The sequence below is a fragment of the Primulina eburnea genome, chromosome 12 (assembly GCF_022965805.1).
Source record: "Primulina eburnea isolate SZY01 chromosome 12, ASM2296580v1, whole genome shotgun sequence".
NCBI classification, from domain to species: domain Eukaryota; kingdom Viridiplantae; phylum Streptophyta; class Magnoliopsida; order Lamiales; family Gesneriaceae; genus Primulina; species Primulina eburnea.
The window spans coordinates 21,647,074-21,669,442 of record NC_133112.1 but is presented as its reverse complement, the minus strand read 5'-3'; the positions used below and the strand labels follow the sequence as shown (position 1 = coordinate 21,669,442).

Sequence of the window (22,369 nt, the reverse complement as noted above, 5' to 3'; positions counted from 1 at the left end):
TCAAGGTCCATTAAAACTTTAATTATTTATTATGTTGGACTTGTACTCCTACAAGCCAATTAAACACATTATCCGCCATATTTAATTTATTAATTAATAAACTCAACTCTTGAGTTTAATAAATTAAATCCATAATAAATTCAACATTTGAATTTATTATTATAAATTCAACTCCTTGAATTTTATCACCTCCATAATTTAATATTTAATAAACTCAACCTTTGAGCTTAATAAATTAAATATATTATAAATTCAACATTTGAATTTAATATTTAAATTATAAATTCAACTCCTTGAATTTTATCGCCTCCAAAATTTAATATTTAATAAACTCAACATTTGAGTTTAATAAATTAAATTCTCAAATTTTATAAATTCAACCCTTTGAATTTATTCTCTCTAAATTTCATAAATTCAACTCCTTGAATTTAATTTCTCAAAATTTAATTATCATAAATTCAACTCCTTGAATTTACTATATCATAATATAAATTCAACTCCTTGAATTTATTCTCTCAACGGGAACAAACGATCCAGTGCTTGTGTGACCCTCAATGGTTCAGGGATACAGCTAGCCGTGGGTTCACAACTCTTTGTGATTTAGGACATAATCCTTTATTCGGGCTTACCCTAGTTAGCCCCATTCTTTTCATCAACACCTTGATCAAGAATGTCAGAACTCATTTCTGATTGCACCCATCGGATCATGGTAAGAGCGTCTAGTAGCATCGCCCCATGATCCCCTAGGTATCACTGATAGTGCCTGCAAGAACCAGTCGATTATGATTAACGTACAGTACAATCCATTCATCTCATATATCCCGATCGAATCTGCAACCATTGGTTAATCGAGGGTTGCATATTAATTCGATAACTATGTGATAACTATGATAGTGGCATCGCGTGTACTATTTGGAGAACTCCTTCTCCAACGTAAATCTCATACTCTGGCCAGAGATTTCATGCACTATTATTTCATTAGTTCACATAATCCACACCCGTAGGTGAGCGGTGAATCCCCGACTACAATGCACTGGCTCCTATATGTGTCGCAACTGTACCCAACCTCGCCACCTGATGACTCTTCTGGAGCCGGTAAACGAGTCAAAGCACATCCCTAGCATATAGAGCCTCAGTGTTGTCCTGGGTCGTAAGGACTAATGATGTACAATCATAACCACAGACTTATCCTCTCGATGAATGATAACCACTTGGAAAGTCCGAGGGAGGATTGTTCGGTATAATCATCATATGACTACCCATCTGCATGTTTGGACATCTCTATGCCCTTACTAAGAAACGCAGTACACAACATCACAGATAGTAGTCTCGAGCTCAAGCGACCTTTATCCATGTTTTAGGCGGCTGAATCGACTAGGAACGAATTTAGATAATGCAGTGTTTACAAATGAGTTTCAATATCGAATTACGATTCATTTGTATTAAAACATAATCAAGGACTTTATCTATGCTGGTTGCATGTATATACAGATAAAGTATAGCAAGACCATAAAAAAGTTAAATTATATTAAAATAAAGATTGTTTATTTCACTTGAGTCAATAAATTCCTTAACCAATCGTTGGCTTGCAGGGCATCTACTCTAACATTGAACACATACGAGGACCATGGTCTTCCCATTATCACTAACCAACGACCTTTTTTGGTAACGAGCCCATAGACTTTATTTGTATGACATAAGCGAAGACCGTAGTTCTAACATTGAATATAGGTGTTCAATTTCAATCATCCATTAATTTTTTATGTTTTCATATGATTGTATTGCTTAAACATTCAAAGTGCTAGAAATTCATCATATAATTTATATCATATTTTAATATTCATATGAAATTTAAGATATTCAACATTCAATATATAAATTGATTAAACAACCTATCAAATATACAACAATACGTTATATGCGATACGTAACGCATATGTCTCGGTCGCTAACATTAATAAAGTGTCAAATTTCTAATGCGAAATGTTTGTAGATTAGTGGATAAATCATCTATTTTACGAAGCAGAAGGTTTCAAATTTAACCTTCACCAAACACATTTTACTGATTTTATTAAATTAATTAGAAAAAAAAAACTTTATTGCCAGCAAAATATGCTAGTTAATACTACTATTAAACCCAGAAAGTGAATTCTACATTTTATAGATTTGTGCAAAATTGAGAAAACATAATTTGGCACACCAAAATCAGTTTCTATCTTATTCTCAAATATATATATATATATATATATATATATATATATATATATATATATATATATATTTTATCTACACACGGTATTTTGTTTCTTCCTATTTGCACGCACGCTTGTGTGGTCAAAGAATCGGCGGTAGAAATTTTATTGATTCCCTCAGAATATCACCTGTACATAGTAGCTTTGAATTTTGTGTTGCTGTTGATTAATTAGGCTTTTATTCTCAGATTTTTGCTTAATTTTGCTCTTCTTTACGCAGGAAGGGAAATGACGCCCGATCCGAAAGTTCACTTATTTGAGGAGGTTGCGGGGCATAACAAGCATAAGGATTGCTGGATTATTATAAATGGAAAGGTTGGATTTCTTCGAGTGAGAATCGGATTTGTGTTATTTCTATGAGGATTTTTCTCGATCTCTATGTATGTTTATCGTATGCGAGAGTGTGGTCGGACTCAGATTTGAGTTGGGGAAATCGGTACTCTTTTCTATTGAGCTTATGGTCGAACCTCGGTGTTTTAGTTAAGAATCAATGCGACCTAAAGAACGAGCTCTGAAAAGGCGACAATCGAGTTAGTGTGGATAATTTAGTCTATATTCATATTACATGATAGATTAAGGTCCTTGTACTGGGTATTCACAGTCTGTCGAAAGTCATTCAGACTAGGATGTCATGAATGTTGATTTCTCTAGTTGTGGACAATATTTTGTATCTCCCAGAGTCCACAAATAAAGTGGCTTATAAACTTGAGCGTCCTACCTAGAAGGCTAGTATTTCATGGTATGTCTTTTACTCCGCTTATGGACTAACAAGCCAGCAATTGCGGGTGCAGTTCAAGTGGTCTCTCTGTTTTCATAATTATCAGATTCACCTAAATTCTTGAATATTGAATCTTAAATGATGTTCATGCATAAAGTATATAGGATATAGGAACGGAAAACTGTACAATCCTGGTAACTTGAACCCTATTGTTGTGCATGATTTTCTTCTATGTATTTTTGTTTGCTATCTATCAGGACTTTCTTGTTGGATGCTCCCCCACCCCCCGTCTCAAGCTTCCAGTTTCGCATAATGTTGGTTATTTGTCAGGTTTATGATGTAACACCATTCATGGAAGATCATCCTGGTGGTGATGAAGTTTTGCTGTCAGCAACTGGTAATGTGGAATGATCCTATACTGGATTCCTCTTTACAATACCATTTCATTATGATGATGGATAACATGCATAAATCCGGGCTCGTGCTAAAGATTTGACGCCTGAATTTGTTGGCAACTTGCAGGAAAAGATGCTACAGATGACTTTGAAGATGTTGGCCACAGTGATTCTGCGAGGGAAATGATGCACAAATATGTCATTGGGGTGATAGACATGTCAACTGTTCCTCGGAAGCGCACCTACATTCTTCCACAAGAAGCCAAATACAATCCGGACAAGACTCCAGAGTTTGTGATTAAGATCTTGCAGTTCCTTGTGCCTCTCTTATTATTGGGATTAGCCTTTGCTGTGAGGCTCTACACCAAAGAGAAATAATTGTCTAGAATTAATATCTACTTTATTATGGTTTCTTTTTCTGTTTATGTAGTTTAAATTACAATTTAACTTCCTTTCCTAGCATATTGAACATGTGTTTGTTGTATTTCTGAAATACCATTCTTATCAATCGTGAGGTTGTTATGCGGTGTGAAAGCTGAATCAATCTCTAATTGTATGTCTATCCATGGTTCAGTAACTTCAGTTAGTTCAATATACTTTTAGATTCATATTGGGCTTCAAGTCAATATCAACATAGAACAAAAATAAAGAAATTTATTCATTTTGAAATTAATAAAAAAAATATATCTGATCAACATGTTTTGCAACCGAAACAGAAACCCGAATAACATTCAAGTGATAATGTACAATTATGCATTATCCTTGACATGTTTTCAGAAAGTTCTTTCAATTAGTTTTCAATTGCTTGTCTAAATTCTCGAAACAGTGTTTGTAGCCGCTTGAGTATTTTAGAACGGCAGCCGACTTTTCTGAAAAACTAGTCGAAGATGCATACGTGTTGCATATATTATTATTATTATTATTTTTAATTTGTTCAAATAATACTAAACACTTGAAATTATTTTTAATTTACATGAGTTGTTCGATTTAAAAATAAAGTTTTGTAAATTTTTTAAATGTAAAATATGGAGTTGGTTGAGGAATTTTTTAGTAGAATAAGAAGAGTAGTTATGGAATTAAATATTTTGTGTTCTTTAAATTAGTTAATCTAAGAGTCTCAATGTAGAACCTGAAAATCAGAGTACGTATAAGCCATGTATAATTACTACTATTTAAATAAAAAAGAATTTTTATAAATATATGAAGTGTTTAATTCATTTTATAATTATTAAATCATGAATATTTATTTGATTATTAAATCTTAATTTAAGTCAATGAATAATTTAATTTAAAGAAATAGAATGTTATATAATTTATTAAATTAATTATAGATAAGGAATTAAATAAGTTCTTTTGAATCAACATTTAATTAAAACTTAAATTAAAATACGTAAACAAATGGGGATAAATTAATCTAAATCTAGTATATTCAAGAAATTAAATATAGCATTTAAATACTTAAATTTTAAACCATGCGGTGTCATACAAGGTTATATCCTAAATTTAGTTTGTAAATTCACTAAAATATATAATGAGGGTGTTAACGTTTAAGCAATTAAAATACAAGAATTAAACAATAAAATAACATGCAAATTAGTAATAATTTTCGGTCCAACATTTAAAATATTTCAAAAGTTTGGTAACTCTCCATTCAAACCATTCCTAATTGCACTTCATGGGGTATTCATTTCTTATTTTAATTCCCTACTGGGTAGTAAATTTAAATGCAATAAAACACCTCATTTCTACTCAAACTATTAGACTTAAAAAACCGTTGATAGTGCAGCAATAATAAGAGCAAAGTTCCATTCAACTTCATCACTTGTAACTCTCAACTAAATGCATTTCAATGCCTATTTATCACCTCCTATAATACTCATCTCTATTGTCTAGCAAACACACACCATTATCTTCGAAAATCATCAGAAAAATATCAACTAGAATCGAGAGAACAGCAGCTGAAAAACAAGGAAGAAAACCAACTCTGACTCCGCCGCTCGTCTTCGTTGTATTGATTTGTTTTTGTGTCAAAACAAATTTCAGGCATGTATATATTATGTAAAGGCCCGAAAATCAGTGCTTGAAAATTTGCGAAAACTTTAAAATTTTTCTTTTAAAATAAATGGAGTGCCTCATTCATTCCAAAAACTGATAAAATGTTTAACGTTCAAAATAGCAGCGGAAGAAATTATTACTTGCCAAAATAACAAGTTAAAGTATTCAACAACTGATAAAATATTTGAGCATAAAAAAAATGGCAAGTGCTGAAACTGAGGTCCTCGGGTGCTACTACTGCCGACCCAAGCTAGCTCACTGGTCCCCGCCCTCGATCCCGACATCATCAGTACCTATAACAATCAAGTCTAGTGAGTCTAAAGACTCAACATGCATATATCGTAAGTAACGAGTAAATAATATAGTAAAACTTGCATGAGATAAAAATATCATGTCATGAGGCATTCGTGAAAATAACTTGTCATGAGCAATTATAATACGTGCATGTTGAACTGAAAAATCATAGTAAAAATGTTTGCTCCTTGGATCCTTGTACTGAAATAGCTTGTAATAATTTTCTGGTGAGATTATGGTCTACGCAAGTGGTCCCTGAACTGAACTGAACTGAACTGAGCTGACCGATACTGGGGACCGGACCGATACTAGGGATCGGATTTACGTCTGATCAGACCACTGCCACAGTACTGGGTGAAACAACTGAACTAATCGGTAACTGGTGACCGGACCGATACTGGGGACCGGATTTAATACTGATAGTAAAGTGACCACAAGCAATATCTCATAAATCTCAAAATTTGTATTTTATGCACGTAATATAATAAATAACTGAATTATATATCTTGTACCCATTTACTGATTGGATTGGATCGCTCCCAGGCTCGCTGCAACCTAAATATGCCATGAAAAATATGTAATAGATTTATGGGACCAAACTATGAAATAACCTTCAAAAATGTGACAATTACGCCTACCGACTTCGTATTTAATCATGACTCCGAACCAACACTGAACCATCATGTAGTCATGATTAAAATACGCATAAATGATAAAATAATGCTCATAAAATGGTGAGGGCCGAAATCTAGGTGAATGGATGCCAAAACATGAAACACTCTTTCGAGAGTCAATTTGGCACATCGCACCGTAAATTCTCGTACGACCTCAAAAATGATCCGAATGACGAACGGTCAAAAACATGACCTTCCCAACTCAATGAGGCACTGTCCAGTCCAAGTCATAGGCTAAAAGCCAACCGAGAACTCGAACGAGCCACCGAACCGACGCAGCAAGCTGCTGTCCAGAAATTCCAGCAGCTGCGCTTGGGTTGCTTGTGTCGTTTGCAAGGCTAATGGCAATTGGGGCTTGAACCACCGACCAAAACCTCTTACCAACATCCCAAGGAATGATTTGAACCATGGCTAAGGGCCCTAGGCCAGCCACAATTCGCATCACACCAGCAGACAACCGAAAGCTCCAACCGAGAACACCCTTGCATACGTGTGGTGTCTTGCTCCGTTTGATATCTCGTGTCGTTCCAGTGGTCATTTGATTGACCATGGCACAATCTAGACATCCAGAGGTATGGTATGAACCGTGGCTAAGGGCCATAGGCCAACCAAGATCCACACCATTCCACCAAAACGAATGTTACACTTGCAGAATTCGAAAGGGGCGAAGGGGCTGTTCTTGTTGTTTAACTAAAAAATCGATTCACCATGGACCAAGCCACCAAAAGGGCGACTTCATCACAGTCTTAGACATGCTAGCTAAGTGATCTAACCATGGCTATAGGCCTTGGGGCAGCCATGATCAGTTTCATTTCCCTTGACCACAAACTGAATTTTTTCGAAACTCATATGGACACAAATGGGCGGTTGCTGTCATTTTCAAATTCTATCATGCATGGGGCTTGTTTGAATGGACCAACATGGTCTTGACACACCCTAGTATGTGTCTAGATGTAGCCTAGTGAGCCTGGAGTCGAGCCAATACCTGAAACCACAACACCAAAGAAGATCGTGAAGCTTGAAGAAAAAGGGGCCGAAAATCTGCATGTGTAATTTCTGAAATTTCTTGCCATACTTCAGTTTTTGCTTGACAAATCATGATCATGTAATGAAAAAAAATGATATTAGGACTTGATTGAAGAGTCAAGGAGAATATATGCATGCCTGGTTTCGTTTGAAAGAAAAACGAAAGAATGAGACGATCCGGCGCGGAGGAGGTGGAGCGCTTTCTTATCTTGCTTCTTGCTCGATTTTTCTCTCTTGTTTCTAGCTATGAGGGTCACGATTTTTCTACTCTAAATGCTCTGAATTTCGGTCATGGGGGGTGGAGAATGATGGTTAGGAGGGTGAGGGGAAGATCCACGAATAAAGGGATGCAAAGGTATGACCAAGTCTTCTCTTTTTGAAATTTGAATTGGTTAATATCAAATGGCTTCTTGGATGGATTTAGAATGAGTGACCGATTCTCTCATGCAAATCTAGAATAGGATAAAGCTTAATAATTAATTAATTAAGGTTGATTAATAATTAAAAAGGTTAGCATGCTAAAATAACAAAGAATGGGTCAAATGGTGAGTTGGCATATCAATGCTTAATCAACTAAGGGTGACCGAAATTACACAATAAAAATGAAGGGGAAATGTTGATTATTTAGTAAATTTATAACCCTTTAAAGCCTTACATATCCTTTAAATAATTTAGTGAACTAACCCTTAATTATGGAACTTAAATGAATTTATTTTCTACTCACCTCAAGTTGCTTAAATAAATTCCTAAACCTCCTTTTAACTTAAATTAACTTACTTTCTAGCTAAAATAAATTCTGGAAATGTTTTCTGAATCTTAAATTTTATCTCGAAACTCCAACTCTAGTCCGACCTCACTGAATTAACTGAAATGATAAAAAATTAAACTACTACGGAAAAAAATTAGATTAAAGAAAAGAATTTAAATACTCATGCAATAAAATCATTTTAATTTTAAATACTAGAATTATGCATGGCTTATACGCAGTCCAATTTATGGTTTCTACAATTCTTCCCCCCTTAAAAGAAATTTCGTCCTCGAAATTCGCTTATCCTTGATAAACAAAAAGTTTAGACTCTTAATTCTAGTATCACAATAATCCACGCTTCTGTTGCGCTACTCAGATAAAATAAGTGTTAACTCGTCCTTACGTCTCCCAAATCCTCGAAAATAGTCCCTTAGAATTTTATTTTTGAACTTAGGTCCTCAAATCATTGGTTATTACTATTAGGTCCTTAAAATTCTCAATTCCTGCAATTCAATCCTTAAATCCAACTATGTAGAGCATGCATATTCTCATAGTTAATCTTAGATTTCCATAGATAATTAAAATCATCAAATTGTACATTTATAATCCTAAAGATTGTCGTAGTCTTCGAATCGTTATTCCTTATATGAAATCCTCAAAAATTTACTCGACTAGCAACCTATAACCATCAATAATTTCTTAGAAATTCTACAAGTTCAAAAGCATTCATAATTTTCAAGATTAACTTCTAACCCATAAGGAGGACATCAACACTATTGACCTAAAAATTAATATAGTCAAATCATTTTCAACCTCTCCTAAAGCCCAATATTCGAATTCTTAGACATGTCCAATTCCAAACGTACCCAACATGCATATTTTAATTTAAATAAACACTGAACAATTAAAATCTGAACGTAAAAACATTTCATGAAAACATTCTAATAAAATAATTCATGCTTTAAATGAAATGTATAAATGTAAAACTTACTGACCGAAGACGTGACTTCATGAGCTTCTCAGCGGTCAGTAGTAGTGCAACCTTTACAGAACCATTGCTCTGATACCATCTGTAAAGGCTCGAAAATCCGTGCTTGAAAATTTACGGGAAATTTAAAATTTTTCTTTTAAAATAAATGGAGTGCCTCATTCATACCAAAAATTGATAAAATGTTTAACGTTCAAAATAGCAGCGGAAGAAATTATTACTTGCCAAAATAACAAGTTAAAGTATTCAACAACTGATAAAATATTTGATCATAAAAAAATGGCAAGTGATGAAACTGAGGTCCTCGGGTGCCACTACTGCCGACCCAAGCAAGCTCACTGGTCCCCGCTCTCGATCCCGACATCATCAGTACCTACAACAATCAAGTCTAGTGAGTCTAAAGACTCAACATGCATATATCGTAAATAACGAGTAAATAATATAGTTAAACTTACATGGGATAAAAATATAATGTCATGAGGCATACGTGAAAATAACTTGTCATGAGCAATTATAAAACGTGCATGCTGAACTGAAAAATCATAGTAAAAATGTTTGCTCCTTGGAGCCCTGTACTGAAATAGCTTGTAATAATTTTCTGGTGAGATTATGGTCTACGCAAGTGGTCCCTGAATTGAACTGAACTGAGCTGACCGATACTGGGGACCGGACCGATACTAGGGATCGGATTTACGTCTGATCAGACCACTGCCACAGTACTGGGTGAAACAACTGAACTAACCGGTAACTGGTGACCGGAACGATACTGAGGACCGGATTTAATACTGATAGTAAAGTGACCACAAGCAATATCTCATAAATCTCAAAATTTGTATTTTATGCACGTAATATAATGAAATAACTGAATTAAATATCCTGTACCCATTTACTGATTGCATTGGATCGCTCCCAGGCTCGCTGCAACCTAAATATGCCATGAAAATTATGCAATAGATTTATGGAACCAAACTATGCAATAACCTTCAAAAATGTGACAATTACGCCTACCCGACTTCGTATTTAATCATGACTTCGAACCAACCCGAACCAACACTGAACTATCATGTAGTCATGATTAAAATATGCCTAAAATGATAAAAATAATGCTCATAAAATGGTGAGGGCCGAAATCTAGGTGAATGGAGGCCAAAACATGAAACGCTCTTTCGAGATTCAATTTGGCACATCGCACCGTAAATTCTCGTACGACCTGAAAAATGATCCGAATGACAAAGGGTCAAAAACATGACCTTCCCAACTCAATGAGGCACTGTCCAGTCCAAGGCCATAGGCTAAAAGCCAACCGAGAACTCGAACGAGCCACCGAACCGACACAGCAAGCTGCTGTCCAGAAATTCCAGCAGCTGCGCTTGGGTTGCTTGTGTCGTTTGCGAGGCTAATGGCCATTGGGGCTTGAACCACTGACCAAACCTCTTACCAAAATCACAAGGAATGATTTGAACCATGGATAAGGGCCCTAGGCCAGCCACAATTCGCATCACACCAGCAGACAACCGAAAGCTCCAACCGAGAACACCCTTGCATACGTGTTGTGTCTTGCTTCGTTTGATATCTCGTGTCGTTCCAGTGGCCATTTGATTGACCATGGCATAATCTAGACATACAGAGGTATGGTATGAACTGTGGCCAAGGGCCATAGGCCAACCAAGATCCACACCATTCCACCAAACCGAATGTTACACTTGCTGAATTCGAAAGGGGCGAAGGGGCTGTTCTTGTTGTTTAACTAAAAACCGATTCACCATGGACCAAGCCACCAAAAGGCGACTTCGTCACGTCTTAGACATGCTAGCAAAGTGATCTAACCATGGCTATAGGCCTTGGGGCAGCCATGATCAGTTTCATTTCCCTTGACCACAAACTGAATTTTTTCGAAACTCATATGGACACAAATGGGAGGTTGCTGTCATTTTCGAATTTTATCATGCATGGGGCTTGTTTGAATGGACCAACATGGTCTTGACACACCCAAGTATGTGTCTAGATGTAGCCTAGTGAGCCTGGAGTCGAGCCAATACCTGAAACCACAACACCAAAGAAGATCGTGAAGCTTGAAGAAAAAGGGGCCGAAAATATGCATGTGTAATTTCTGAAATTTCTTGCCATACTTCGGTTTTTGCTTAAAAAATCATGATCATGTAATTGAAAATAAATGATATTAGGACTTGATTGAAGAGTCAAGGAGAATATATGCATGCCTGGTTTCGTTTGAAAGAAAAACGAAAGAATGAGACGATCCGGCGCGGAGGAGGTGGAGCGCTTTCTTATATTGCTTCTTGCTCGATTTTTCTCTCTTGTTTCTAGCTATGAGGGTCACGATTTTTCTACTCTAAATGCTCTGAATTTCGGTCATGGGGGTTGGAGAATGATGCTTAGGAGGGTGAGGGGAAGATCCACTAATAAAGGGATGCAAAGGTATGACCAAGTCTTCTCTTTTTGAATTTTGAATTGGTTGATATCAAATGGCTTCTTTGATGGATCTAGAATGAGTGGCCGATTCTCTCATGCAAATCTAGACTAGGATAAAGCTTAATAATTAATTAATTAAGGTTGATTAATAATTAAAAAGGTTAGCATGCTAAAATAACAAAGAATGGGTCAAAGGCTGAGTTGGCATATCAATGCTTAATCAACTAAGGGTGGCCGAAATTACGCAATAAAAATGAAGGGGAAATGTTGATTATTTAGTAAATTTATAACTCTTTAAAGCCTTACCTATCTTTTAAATAATTTAGTGAACTAACCCCTTAATTATGGAACTTAAACGAATTTATTTTCTACTCACCTCAAGTTGCTTAAATAAATCTCTAAACCTCCTTTTAACTTAAATTAACTTACTTTCTAGCTAAAATAAATTCTGGAAATGTTTTCTGAATCTTAAATTTTATCTCTAAACTCCAACTCTAGTCCGGCCTCGCTGAATTAACTGAAATGATAAAAAATTAAACTACTACGGAAAATAATTAGATTAAAGAAAAGCATTTAAATACTCATGCAATAAAATCATTTTACTTTTAAATATTAGAATTATGCATGGCTTATACGCAGTCCAATTTACGGGTTCTACATATTACTTCTTTGCTCTTCAATCAAGTCATATTAGATATTTTAAATCAGTATATAATCAAGAATCATGGGACATCACGAAATTTACAGCAAGTTTTTTTTTTTAAAAAAAACCTGAACATGCCTCTCGGTTTTTGATGGTGCTTCACGACTGCTGTATTTTGTTGGTTTCATGAGTTGCTTCGGTTCCAGGCTCCCAATGCTGCTTCTAGTCATAATTTAGAATTTTTTAGAGTGTGTTTGGTTCAATGGTTTAAGTCCATACACACACAAACAAAGAAATGAAAGCAAATTTTTCCTTAGCAGCAAAATGAGTCACGGTTTTGGTTCCTCGAATGGTTAAGGGGGTATTCGGATCATGGCTGTTTTAAGGACTGTAGCTATGGTGAGAATCCTCCCTTAACATGTCTAGGACGTGACCAAGGTGTCCTTTCCATGCTTGGTTCACGGGTCCATCAGAATTTCACAACAACAACACAAGTGCATTGCGATTATTCATTTTCTGTGTGAGTGAGTTTTGAGTTTTTAGTGTTTGTGTGGATTCTGGCTGGCTTCTAGCCCATAACCATGATTCATACAAAACTTCATCATGTCTAGATCGAGCCATGGTCAATTATAGGACCATTGGAATGTTACAAGACAGCAAGTTAGTGCAAAACATCACTATACATAATTTTGTGTTCTCGGGTTGGAGCTGTGATTGTCCTAGGTATTTGCTTGGATTGTGGCTGGCTTTTAGCCCTTAGCCATGGTTCAAGTCATGCCTTAGGATGTTGGTAAGGGTCTCGAGTCGATGGTTCAAGCCAAGAGCCATTACTTTCAGTGTTTACTTCACATATACACAAGCTGCTACTGCTGTATTTTGACATCAACTTTCAGTTTTGGTTTTTGGGGCTTGTTTGAGTTATTTTTTGGCTTTTAGCCCATGGCCTTGTACTGGACAGTACCTCAATGAGTAAGGAAAGTCATGTTTTTGGTCGTTTGTGATTCGGTTAAGTTTAGAGGTCGTACGAGAATTTACGGTCCAATGTGTCAAAGTGACTCTCGAAAGAGCGTTTCATGATTTTGGGCTCCATTCACCAATTTTCGTATTTTCCAGTCCTCATGAGTATTTTTCAGTATGTTAGGGGTATTTTTAATCATGGTTAAACGTCGGTTTAATGTTGGTTCGGTTTGGTACGAAGCCATGATTGAAAAATTAAGTTGTTGGTCATAAAAGTCTCATTTTTGGTTCTATTGTTAAGTTTTGGTCAAGATAAGAATATTTGCATGTGTCACATAATAGAATTAGGTTGCAGTAAGCCTGTGAGCGATCCAACTCATCCGGTAAAAATAAGGTTATAATTATATTACGTGCATAAAAATATAAAATGTTTAGTTTTGAGATATATGTGATATGTCTTGTGGCCACCTTATGTTTATGGGTTTGGAAGTCGGTAGGCGCAACCGAGGACCTCTCCACCCCGGTGACTTACGACCGGTTTACAATTATGTATGGATACGGATATCCAGTCCAAGGGCTGTGGTGATCTCTACCGCCCAGTATACTGTGGTTTAGTTTGATCAGGCACTCACGTTATGTTATGGGCCACTTGCTTAGTAACATTATCTCTACCAGAAAATGATCAGGCACTCACGTTATGTTATGATATGATATGACAGAGCTCTATTGAGCAAAGCTTTTATGTATGATTTTCAGATATGCACGTAGTTATAATTATTCGTAATGCGATTTTCACCATGTGCTTTACGATACCATATCTTTACGTTGCGGACGATTTTATGATATATTTACTTGTTATACACGATATATACATGTTGAGTTTTTAGAATCACTATACTTGATTGTTATAGGTATTGTTGAGGTCGAGACTGCGAGCGGAGACTAGTGAGCTATTTTGGGGCAACAGTAGTAAACCCGAGGACCTCATGTTTTAGTTTATGCACCATTTAGCGTTCAAACTAAATTTTATTATGTTGGATTATTTTAAGTTGTTGTTGGAAATACAATGTTGACTTCCGCTGTTATTTTAAAGTTAAAATTATTTACATGTTTATTTTATAAATGAAGCAAGATAATTATTTATTTAGGAAAATTTTAATAATTCCGCTAAAATATGAATACGAAAAACGGGCCTTTACAGTTGGTATCAGAACCTATGATCTTGTAAAGGGTTGTACTACTACTGCTCTCGAGAAGCTCATGAAGTCACGTCTTCGGTCTGTAAGTTTTACGACTGCGCATTTCGTTTAAAGCATGAAATATTTTTACATCATGATTACATGAAATATTTTATGTCAAGATTACGATTATACAGTATTTATTTAAATTTAAAGAAAATAGTGGAATTATGCATGTTGGTTACGTATGGGTTATAATTATAGAACAACATGCCTCCTAGACGCATTATTAATCGCACGGGAGGTGATGAGCATCGTCATGAGGACGAGGAGAGAGATTTACCACCACCCCCTCCACCAGACATGAATGCCCAGATGCTAGCTAGGATGACTCAATTCTTCGCACAGTTTGCGGGGAACAATGCAGTGGAAGCCAGACAAATGGGGCCGGAGGCTATCTATGAGCGGTTCATGAAGATGCGACCGAAGGAATTCTTAGGGACGTCAGATCCTATGGCTGCCGAGGGCTGGATTAAGTCCCTTGAGGTTATTTTCGAGTTCATGGGGCTCGAAGATGGAGATAGGGTTTGTTGTGCGACTTATCTGTTTGGAGGAGACGCTCGCCTGTGGTGGGAAGGAGCATCTGTAGCTTTGGATTTGGCTACTTTGAGCTGGACGCGTTTCACAGAGGTATCCTACTCTAAATATTTTACTGAAGAGGTGCGTTCCAGGTTGACCACGGAGTTCATGACCCTGAGGCAGGGAGACTTGACTGTTACGGAGTTCATCCGTAAGTTCGAGAGGGATGTCATTTTGTACCCCTAATTGCTAATGATGTTGGAGCCAAATTGAGGAATTTTCTGAATGGTCTGCGGCCGATCTTATGCCGTGATGTTAGGGTGGCTAGCCCTACTACCTATGATGTTGTTGTTTCCAGAGCTCTAGCGGCAGAGCAAGACCAGAATGATATTGAGCTCGATCGCCAGGGTAAACGAACATTTCAGGCACCACACCGTCCTCCTCAGCCGCAGCATCAGAATAAGAGACCTTTCCACGGTCCACCCAGGATCAGAGGGCGGCAGCAACAACAACAACAGCAGGGACGAACAGTCCCGAGGACAGTGGAGTATCCAGTCTGTGCCATATGCTCACGTCGTCATGCTGGGACTTGTATGTATGGTTCGGGAAAGTGTTACAAATGTGGTAGTACTGACCAAATATTGAAGAATTGTCCTCAGAAGAATCTGCCTACCCAAGGCAGAGTTTTTGCTCTCCATGCTGTGGAGACTAACCCGGAGACGATGCTTATGACAGGTAACCTAAATCTTTAAATTTTATTTGAAGTTTAATGTTTTGGGTTAAGATCTTTGAACTTAGATTTTATGATAGGATTGCATGTTCTAATCAGTGTTAGATACGGGAATTTAGGTTAAAAGAATTTGCATGTCTATAAGCATAGTTCTTGTAAAACTATTGGGTTTAGCATGATATTCCGATCTTTCAGGGAGAATCTTTATAGCAGGTTCAGTTACGAAAGCCTTGATAGATTCAGGGGCTACTCATTCATTCATTTCAGAAACTTTTGCAAATTCTCTCAAGATAAAGACAATTGGGCTAGACATAGCGTATTCAGTAGCATTGCCTTCTGGAGAGGAGATGACTGCTACTAATGTGATCCGAGATATAGACCTTGAATTTCATGGTTGATGCGAACATGGGTTGTCAAGCTCCAAGGAAAGCATGGGATCCTTTGCAGTTTCCGGAGGGACCAGTCACGAGGGGACGCCTGAAGAAGTTCAAGGAGGCACTACAGGGAGTCATGAGCAAGCATGACGGGGTCGTGATGCATGGGAGTACGTCGGGAGGCCAAAGGAACACCATTCAGGCATTGTTGGAGACAGTTGAGACTCCACGGACGTGTACACGGACCTGCACACGGGGTCCGTGTCCTTTACAACCAAGAATGAAGAATTCCAGTGTCTACACGGACCCGAACACGGACCAGTACACGGGGTCCGTGTCCTATGACATTTTCGAAGGCTGAGTGTACACGGACCCGTACACGGAGGTGGACACGGGGTCCGTGCCCCTTGTTTCCAGTTGAAGATGATTTCCTGAGAGTACACGGGCCTGTACACGGAGGGCTGCACGGGGTCCGTGTCTAAGACGGCTGAGCGAGAATATTTTCCTTCTTTAGAGTTTTAACTTTTTGGGTAACTAGATTTGTAATATCTTTTCATTATTAAAAAGTGTTTGGACGAAATTTGAGACACAATTGACATATTATTGATATTTTTATCAAGTTTAGAGTTTTCTCTCAAACGTTTTTCAAAGCTTCGCTTTGTAACCAAAATCAAACTTATCAAGATTTTAACTATGTGGCGTTTGTCGATCGTGCTTGTGCGCATTGTCTTAGACTCGTTCTTTGAAGGTTTGTTATAATTTTGATTGTTTATTTTCGCGATTATTTGTTGCTAAACTTTTCATAGTTTAGAGGTGAAAATCACAACACACACTTGATTCAAAAGATCGGGACAACACATCGATCCTTGTTCGATATTAAATTGCGGGCGCGATTCATATTTAATCGTGTTTGCTTTTTATTTGTACGTGGATTCGTATCATTTGGTATCATTGCTTTGGCTCATTGAATTCAAGTAAGTTTACCTTCGTTCTATTATCAGATCTAATTATTCTTTCGTTCCGCTTTCAGATCTGTTTTGTTCTATCAGTCTTCATTGTTCGTGATTCTGTGATACACAAAATTTGTGCCTTATTTTTTTTTCTTTGAATTTTCGGAATTCTTAGAGGAAAAAAAAAAAAGATTACCAAAAATCCGAAAATTCATCATTATTTATTTTTGATATTTTGTTCTATTCCTTTTTGTGAGTCATATACACTTGCCTCACACAGTCAAAAAAAATATATATATATATATATACATACATACATACATATATATATATATATATATATATATATATTGATCTTCAAATTGTTTGTCTACGCTGTCCAAGTGAGTCGATCACATTTGTTCACAAGTTTAAACTTGATTGTTTGATAAATTCAGATACAAAGCTTGAGCACCTTGAGAGGACTCTCGAACTTGAGTGACATTACTTGAGTGTGAGTGAATTTTCTTTGGAGCGTCTAGTGAGTATTTGTGTGAGCAAACAAAATAAGAGAGGAGAGACGAGTGACTTTCTTTGGAGTGATCGTGAACTTTTGGGTGAGGAATATTTTTTTTTCTACTAACGTTTTCTTGCAGGTACAATTCTGAAAATTAAATGGAGAGGGAGGTAGGAGATGATTCAAACCAAGGGGTGTCTAAGTTCCAAATGGAGGCCTTATTTGAGCATTTTAGTAGGTTGATGAGGAATGAATTAGAGCCCTTGCATGAGAGGTTGGACAAGCTTGAGGGTAGTGCTAGTGGGAGTAAATCTAAGCCTAAGGATTTGGGAAGAGATGATGAGGAATATGATTTGGGAGGAGACGATGAGAGTCAAAATGAGAATTGGGGAAGGAATGGAAGAGGTAGAGGATTTGGGAGAGGAAAAAGAGAGGCTGTACGGGGTAGATATGATGGGGATAGGGAAGATGGTAACATGGGTAGTATTAAGATGAAAATTCCTTCATTCCATGGGAAATCTGACCCGGAGGCGTACTTAGAGTGGGAAAAGAGGGTAGAGTTCGTGTTTGAGTGTCACCACTATTCCGAACAAAAGAAGGTTAGGTTGGCGGTGGTTGAATTCTTAGACTATGCTCTCATTTGGTGGGATCAACTAGTGACCACTAGGAGGAGGTATAATGAGAGGCCCATTGAATCTTGCGATGAGATGAAGAGGGTCATGAGGAAGATGGAAGTGGTCATGATTAGGGCCAATGTGGAGGAAGATAGTGAGGCGACCATGGCTCGTTTTCTTTGTGGTTTGAACAGGGAAATTAAAGATCAAGTGGAGCTTCGACACTACTTGGATCTAGATGAGATGATGCAGATGGCCATAAAAGTGGAACAACAACTCAAAAGGCGTGGAGTTGGCCGCACCAATCAAACTGGGGGTGCATCATCTTCATGGCGATCAAATGTGGTGAAACGTGAGGAGAACAAGGTGGTGAGCAAGCACAAAATTGAGACCAAACAAGAGGCGCCTAAGCAAGGAGTGCAAGTTAAATCTGAAACTCCTCTTAATCGATCTAGAGATGTTAAGTGTTTTAGGTGTCAAGGGTTGGGTCATATTTCTAGTGAGTGTCCTAATAAGAGGATAATGATCTTAAATGACTATGGTGAGTATGAGTCTCATAGTGAGGATGATGATTATGATGATGATGATGATGATGAGATGCCTGCGTTTGAGGATCCTGACGAGGGATATGAGGTGGTGGTAGGTGAAGCACTAGTGACTAGGCGTATCATGAGTGCCCAAGTCAAGGAGGAGGAGACTAACCAAAGGGAAAACTTTTTCCATACTAGATGTTTTGTGAATAAAAAAGTTTGCAATCTTATCATAGATGGGGGAAGTTGCACCAATGTGGCTAGTAGTGAGATGGTAGAAAAGTTGGGTTTACCTACACTAAGGCATCCTCAACCGTATAGGCTTCAATGGTTGAATGATTGTGCGGAGGTTAAGGTGAACAAACAAGTGTTGAAGTCTTTTTCTATTGGGAAGTATGTGGATGAGGTTTTGTGTGATGTGGTACACATGCATGCATGTCATATCTTGTTGGGTAGACTTTGTCAATATGATAGGAGGGTGACACATGATGGATACAAGAATAGATATTTATATATGTTGAAGAAGGAATCCATTGTTTTACTTCCTTTGTCCCCAAAATAATTGTTGGAGGACCAATTGAAAAAAAAGAAAAGAGATGAGGCCGAAAAAAAGAGTGAATTAAAAAGTGATATGGCCTTTGAAAGTAAAAATGAAATGGCTGAAAAAAAGAGTGATCAAAAGAGTGAGATAGCCATACAAAATCAAAATGAGAGAAAAAAAATGAGAGGAAAGAGGCCAAAAAGAAATCATATATGGCCCAAAAAAGTGAGTTGAAGCAATTGATGCACACACATGAACCACTTGTGTTGATTCTTTACAAGGAGATCCTCCTTAACACAAGTGATATAGCCGGGGCCCTTCCGAGCATTGTTGTTTCACTATTGCAGGAATTTGAGGATGTATTTCCGGAGGAGTTGCCTCAAGGATTGCCACCATTGAGGGGAATCGAGCACCAAATCGATTTCGTGCCTGGGAGTGCATTGCCAAATCATCCAGCCTATAGGAGCAATCCGGAGGAGACCAAGGAGCTTCAACGACAGGTAAGTGAGTTGTTAGATAGGGGTTTTTTGCGTGAGTCAATGTCTCCTTGTGCTGTACCTATTTTACTAGTTCATAAGAAAGATGGCTCTTGGCGTATGTGTGTAGATTGTAGGGCAATTAATAACATAACCATTAAGTATAGGCACCCCATAACTAAACTAGATGATATGTCAGATGAATTGCATGGTGCATGTGTCTTTAGTAAAATTGACTTGAAGAGTGGTTATCACCAAATTAGGATGAGGGAAGATTGTAATGCCCTAGATTGAATATGAATAGACAGAAATTGAGAAAGGTAATGCCCAAGATTCTTGTAGATAGTTGAATACGAAACGTAATAACAGACGGGGCGAAACGATGCGATAAAATATGAAATTTTAGCTGTGCAAGACCGCTCCCGCGGTCTGGCAAGCACCGCACCCGCGGTGCAATGGGCAGAAAGTTAGTAAAATTCCCGTAGCCACACCGCACCCGCGGTAGAATTAGACCGCACCCGCGGTGCTGAGACCGCACCCGCGGTGTTTACATGACCGCACCCACGGTCGACCATTTTGGAAAATTATATTTCTGCCGAAAGCTTGGCGCACCCGCGCTCCTTACAGCACCGCACCCGCGGTGCTGCATGCGAGACATCCACTCTTGTTCTCAACTTGACACATGGCAGGGGTATAAATATAACTCGAACATGAGTCACCTTCTTCTCATTTTCAGCAGGCAGAACCGAGATTTCCTCCATAACTTCTCAAGGTTTTCAAGCTTTAAAGTTAGATATCTCACAATTTAGCCATCCAAATCATATTCCGAGTTAAGAATTGTGTTCCTTGCTTTGAAAGCTACAAAGTGATGTAAGTATTGTTTAATTCTAGCAAGTTTCACGATTTAGATGTTAGAGAAATTGGAATATGATAGTTATATTATGTTCTTGACGTATTGATCATGATATATTTGTAAACAGATCGAAGAACAGATATCATATGCAATTATTATGAAATTCAGCATAGTTAGAAGTACATTATATCGATTTTGAATATGGTTTTGTGCATAGGATTTGAGTATGAGTTGAGGATGATATAGTGTTGATATCTGTTGAGATTTGGATTGACCGGTGTTAAGAATATACGTTGTTATGCCATCAAATTGTATCGAGATCACGTAGTGACTTGGATATGTGTTGATTAGATAAGAGATTGATAGATTTTGTATCAACATTTCCATTTCAGATTCGTATTGTCAACCGTGACAGCAACTGTGCGACGAAAGGTATAGTACATGTTTTGTTTGGGGAATCACGACTCAAATGAGATCACATTTGAGTTTCCCAACCAAAATCACATACTTGTTTTATTGTTTATATCTAGGTATGATTATGATTGTTTATAGATTTGTTTATAGAACTTGTATACAAATCTTGCTATGCTTTGTTTACAGATCATGTGGCATTGCATTAGAATGATTACGCTTGTTTACAGATTGTGTATTCATGCATCAAGATAGGAAAGTCTGGAGATCAGGCAGACTTCTAGATGATCGGCGATATCTCAGCTTAGGGGAAGATCACCGCCCCTTTGTAGACGTGGATACAGATCAGGCCGAAATCTAGGAATAAGACGTACAGCACCACGATTGGTAGTGTAGGTGACAGCCAGTGACGTCTTATTCACAACGGGATCCCTAGAGTTCTAGTCGAGTCGCGTCTAGACATGATTAGACTCGCATTGCATGATTATATATGAATGACATTCATATTAACATGTTTCATGTTTTAGATTGTTTTAATACATGTATACATGTTTATACTGGGATTTGTTCTCACCGGTTTTCCGGCTGTTGTTATATCTGTATGTGTGCATAACAACAGGTGGGGCAGGATCTGGGTCGAGACAGAGATGATCGTGTTAGCGTGGAGATCACGGGCGTAGCAGATGGACCAGTAGTTGTCTTTTATTATGTACTGTCTTTTAATACTGGTTAGTTGAGGACATACAGAATAAGACATGTATTGCATGTTGTATGTTGTAAATTAAATAAAGAATGTATGCTTGTTTGTTTACATTTGAGTTAATGTAAAAGCGAAAAATTTGACCCACTTTTTAAATAATATTGATCCATTTAATCCCAAGAAAAAGAATTAGAGCCCGGGTCCCCACAACAGGTGGTATCAGAGCGAGGTTCCTTTGATTGAGGTAAGATAGAATGAGCGGGGTAGATCGAGTCTTCTTCCTTGCTTATGCTGTGCTAGCATGTTGAGTGCTTTCTTTATTACATGTTGTTGGTTATCTGATTGATTACAGCGTGTAATAAACTGAATCAGAACCGATTCTAGATCAGAGGTAACTGACTAGAGGAGGGCTGAGACAGTTGTATATCTTGTATTCTAATCAGTTGGATTATTAGATACATGCCTCCTAGAAGAGCAGCCGTTCCTTTACGACCACCAGCGCCAGAGCAGGGTAGCACATCCGGAGATACGATGGATGTCACTGCTACGCCTATGGAGACTCTATTAAAGCGATTTCAGTCATTCCGACCCCCGACTTTAAAGGGTACAGAAAATGCAATTGAATGTGAAAGCTGGTTGGAGGATATCGAGATGTTATTTGAGTCTCTGGAATATAGTGACGTGAAGCGAGTGAAACTCATTGGCCATCAACTGCAAGATGTGGCTAAGTATTGGTGGGTGAATATAAGGAGAGCAC

At 37.6% G+C, this 22,369-nt stretch overlaps 1 protein-coding gene across 1 annotated transcript; it reads left to right on the top strand.

Moving 5' to 3' along the window:
• Nucleotides 1-2,243: 2,243 nt before the first annotated feature.
• Nucleotides 2,244-3,847, top strand: LOC140808304 (cytochrome b5-like). The gene is made up of 4 exons (XM_073165394.1): nt 2,244-2,383; nt 2,473-2,567; nt 3,301-3,367; nt 3,493-3,847. The coding sequence occupies exons 2-4, from the start codon at nt 2,481-2,483 to the stop codon at nt 3,741-3,743; spliced, it is 405 nt and encodes a 134-aa protein (XP_073021495.1). The 5' UTR covers nt 2,244-2,383; nt 2,473-2,480; the 3' UTR covers nt 3,744-3,847.
• Nucleotides 3,848-22,369: the final 18,522 nt, after the last annotated feature.